This window comes from Neodiprion virginianus, chromosome 5 (assembly GCF_021901495.1).
Source record: "Neodiprion virginianus isolate iyNeoVirg1 chromosome 5, iyNeoVirg1.1, whole genome shotgun sequence".
Classification (NCBI taxonomy): Eukaryota; Metazoa; Arthropoda; class Insecta; order Hymenoptera; family Diprionidae; genus Neodiprion; species Neodiprion virginianus.
In genome coordinates this window covers 22,515,522-22,519,201 of record NC_060881.1, presented here as the reverse complement: position 1 = coordinate 22,519,201, position 3,680 = coordinate 22,515,522, and the positions used below count along the sequence as shown (strand labels likewise).

Genomic DNA, 3,680 nt, shown 5'->3' with positions numbered 1-3,680 from the left:
AGTATGTATGGTATTTATGAAGCTCGCTGGTTGTGGCGATGGGAAAACTGTTGCACGCTGCAAGTGAGGATCAGTAACTCATATATCCACTTTTGGTTTTCGTTGGAAAATGAAAAATGGAAGTTACCTACACCGCAGATCCCGCGAAACCGGCCTGTCGAGGGAAAATTATATACAGCAAGACGCACTGTATCTCGAACTTCAGACTTGCGTGATCTCCACGTAAAATACGTAATGGCACGGTAGTCACTGCAATTTCATCATCCGGGAAGTGAAGCTTAAATTATTATCTACCTATGTACCTACATCCGAGGTGCAAGACCCGGGAAGTGAAGCTTAAATTATTATCTACCTATGTACCTACATCCGAGGTGCAAGACACCCGCACACATAGCTGCAGTATTTTTTCATCCTACCACAATCGCAACTCACTTCACAGCAAGCCCTCACGAGGGACTGACTAGTCTCGCCATCGCTCGGTATGAAAAAGAAGTAAAATATAACGTTCGGAAATTGCCTGTCGTAAGGGGCTGTGAGATGAAATGTTGCCATTTGTAAGGCGATTGCTGATGCAGTTTCGATGCTGTAATCAAAGAACTGATACGAAATCTGGTTGACCATATTTCAATACGACTCTCTATCGACTGGATCCAAACGATTTTGCACACACGACAAAATCACACCCTGTATTAGCCACAAGTTTTTTTTTCACCACTTTCCGAATAAACACAAGATCAGTTTAACACGGGCCATATAGCGACTGAAAATGAGACGAACAACGGGAGGTTCAATTGCATACGAGACAATTGGACCTCACAAGTAGAATGAAAATATATTTTTAATTCGCGGGCAGTCAAATTTCCGTTTATTAGAAGCGCCTGATGCGAGCACCCAACATTCTCGTATTGCAAACGGAAGTCGTAGTAACGGAAGTACAGCATTGATGGCCTTTACTGCGAAAACGATAGATCCCGTAATCCCTGGTTTGAACCGAATTTCATTCAAGCTAAGATGATGTATATATTTTCGATGATTTATTTATTCATTCACATTTCCTGCAGTCAAAGCGTGGATTGGTGCTTGGTTGTTGCAATGTTCTACACTGAAATTTCGACCAAGTACCCGCAGATCGTGAGGAATTAATTTAGCTGTTGATAAGTGCCAGAAGTTCAGCCAACGTCATGCTGCCGAGGTAGTCGTCGACGTATTCGGTGATCGCGGTGTTGGCGGCGTCGGTGATCTGCTCCTGGAAGTCCACGAGGATCTGTGGGACTGTGTCACTGACCACGGCTGCTATGAGAGCCGATGCGTCGTCGTTGTTCACGAGTCCGGTAAGTTGGAGCTGTGAAAAAAATCGTCATTAACGGAAAAAGCCACGAACTCTGCTGCGAACGGGCATCGCCCTCCTTATACAGGCGTAAAAATCACAATTCACTTACATCAAAATCGTCCAAACTGACTGCGCTGGTCAAAGTTTTAAGGTACAGGTACGAATTCTTAATGGATATCCCAGCGGTTCCGGAAACGGTCAGGCTGGTGATCTCACCACTGCAACATACATTGGAGGCGTTACGAAATTTACGCAAGTTGAATATCCTGCGTCAGTGGTAAGAATGTTCCAGGTGATTTGGTCAGGAAAACCCTAGCCTAAGGTACAAAAGCATTGCAGGATCATGCCAGAATTCTTTTTTACCGACCGTCACCAACACGCCATGCAATTATGCTTCAGAGAAAACATAGGGCACGGCATTCTCTCTGTTTTCTCTCTTGTGGATCTTAATCCCCTCTTAAGTCCCGTAGGGTTTTTAGCAATGGTTCCGTACGAGTGCAAAACTTACGATGCATCTCCATCACCGTAGATCGGTATCACGCTGGCGACCGTGCCGTCGATCGAGTATCCTGTGCTGAAGGTAATACTGGGCCAGGTGAAACCGAAGGTGAACTTAAGTCCTATGAGACTGAACTTCAATGTGTCGATCGAGAAGTCCGACAGACCCGTGATCTTCAAGTCGGTCAGTCCGCCTTCCAATCTGCGTGAAACGAACACAATTTTCATCACATCGGTCAGAGATGCGGACGGTAATCAAGATGCGGCTAAGTTTATACACACTTTGCCAAAGTCTGGTTGATCGAAATGTCAAGGGAATCAGCCGTATAGGGGTCGAAGGCGGGGAGTCCCAAATCTTCGTTAGCCGCCGACGCTAACGCTTGAATGCTCTCGACCAACGTCACCAGATTATCGCTAATCGAGCGCTTCGTTCTCGCTGTTGATCAGCCAGGATAAAAATCATATTACCGTTTACCTAATTACACTGATTCATCGCATTTTATTTAGATTGCAAATTATAGCGTGATAAACTGAGCTGATTTCAACTTACCATTGTTGGGCACTCCCTGGGCAAGGGCGGCAAACGCCAAGAAGACAACTATGCCGTAAAATTTCATGTCTCTGCGTGAAAATCGATTTGATAGAATTAATTAATGAAAATAATTGCCTGGGTTGTAAGGGAGGAGGGAGCGGGTTACGGACCGAACACTTCTTATCACTGATCATCTCACAGTTATATCGTGATTCCATATCTAATTGGGACTTGATTGCTCGGACTAATCAGGTTCAATGCGCGTTTCGATCGGTTGAATTGATTTCTTCGTATCAATCATCTATAACATGCCGCTATAATTGTTTCTCAATTAGTTTTCGCGTTCGCTCTTACTCACCTACCGAATGGGATATGGAGAACGCGTATCAGATTTCTTTGACGTCAAGATATATATAATACAGCATGTGGGCATACACCTAACGGATGACGGTGGCTCGTCCACGTTTATAAGCTGGAATATCGACCGGAATCTTCCTCCCTGAATTATATCCGAGCAAAACTCTCGTAAGGGTTTCAACGGGCGTTTACGATCGCCAAATAATCCCAAAATTGAAATTAAACCGCGATGAACGTGTAAAAGATTCGTGACTCATACGCAGGGTATTTAAAAACTGATGGGCGAGAGTAGAAATTTTCGTAGAGACGGAAATCAATTTCTTCCCGTTGCAATGAAATATACAAGTTAAGGTCCAACCGAGATGCGTGCAGGAACTTTGACGGCAAAACCTGACCATTCATAGATTCGTCGAACGAACTGTAACCTACTATTATACTCACGCGGGATTCGTAGAGCTGTAACCACAGGCACGCACTGCTGGTTTGTCGAACGATGTTCCCCCATATATATATATACGTTCTGCGACACGATCATAATCACGCACCTGAGGGTGAGATATCCATCTGTCGCTTATCTCGGCCGGGTGACCACCTGAACGATCGCAATATGCGACAATTAATCGTGACTCCTCTCTTTCGCCCCGAAAGTTTAACAACCGGAGGCTGCAGAGATCATTTGCTCCCCTCGTCTGCACGCAAGTCGCAGGGAGTTTTCTTTTATGTACGTGGACAATTTTTCAATGCCACTCGGCATAACGAGGCGCCAAATTCATTCTCCCTTCACCTCACGAGCAGGAGAGCCACAAGGTTGGATCGGTTCCCACCTGGGTCGCACTTGAGTATCGACCCTGGGTTGCGATCGAATTCGGTGCCAACTCTCCACGTGTAAACGAGGTACATTATATACACAGGTGTATACCAACCCTGTGTAAATAAACCGTCTCGCTCCTTGGCCCGATAATT

At 45.2% G+C, this 3,680-nt stretch overlaps 1 protein-coding gene across 1 annotated transcript; it reads right to left on the bottom strand.

Moving 5' to 3' along the window:
* Nucleotides 1–1,019: 1,019 nt before the first annotated feature.
* On the bottom strand, nucleotides 1,020–3,398 carry LOC124304916 (uncharacterized). The gene is made up of 6 exons (XM_046763726.1): nucleotides 3,159–3,398; nucleotides 2,379–2,449; nucleotides 2,111–2,264; nucleotides 1,839–2,030; nucleotides 1,440–1,548; nucleotides 1,020–1,342 (listed from the first exon to the last, which is right to left on the bottom strand). Exons 2-6 carry the CDS (start codon nucleotides 2,443–2,445, stop codon nucleotides 1,145–1,147), a joined length of 720 nt encoding a protein of 239 aa, XP_046619682.1. The 5' UTR covers nucleotides 2,446–2,449; nucleotides 3,159–3,398; the 3' UTR covers nucleotides 1,020–1,144.
* Nucleotides 3,399–3,680: the final 282 nt, after the last annotated feature.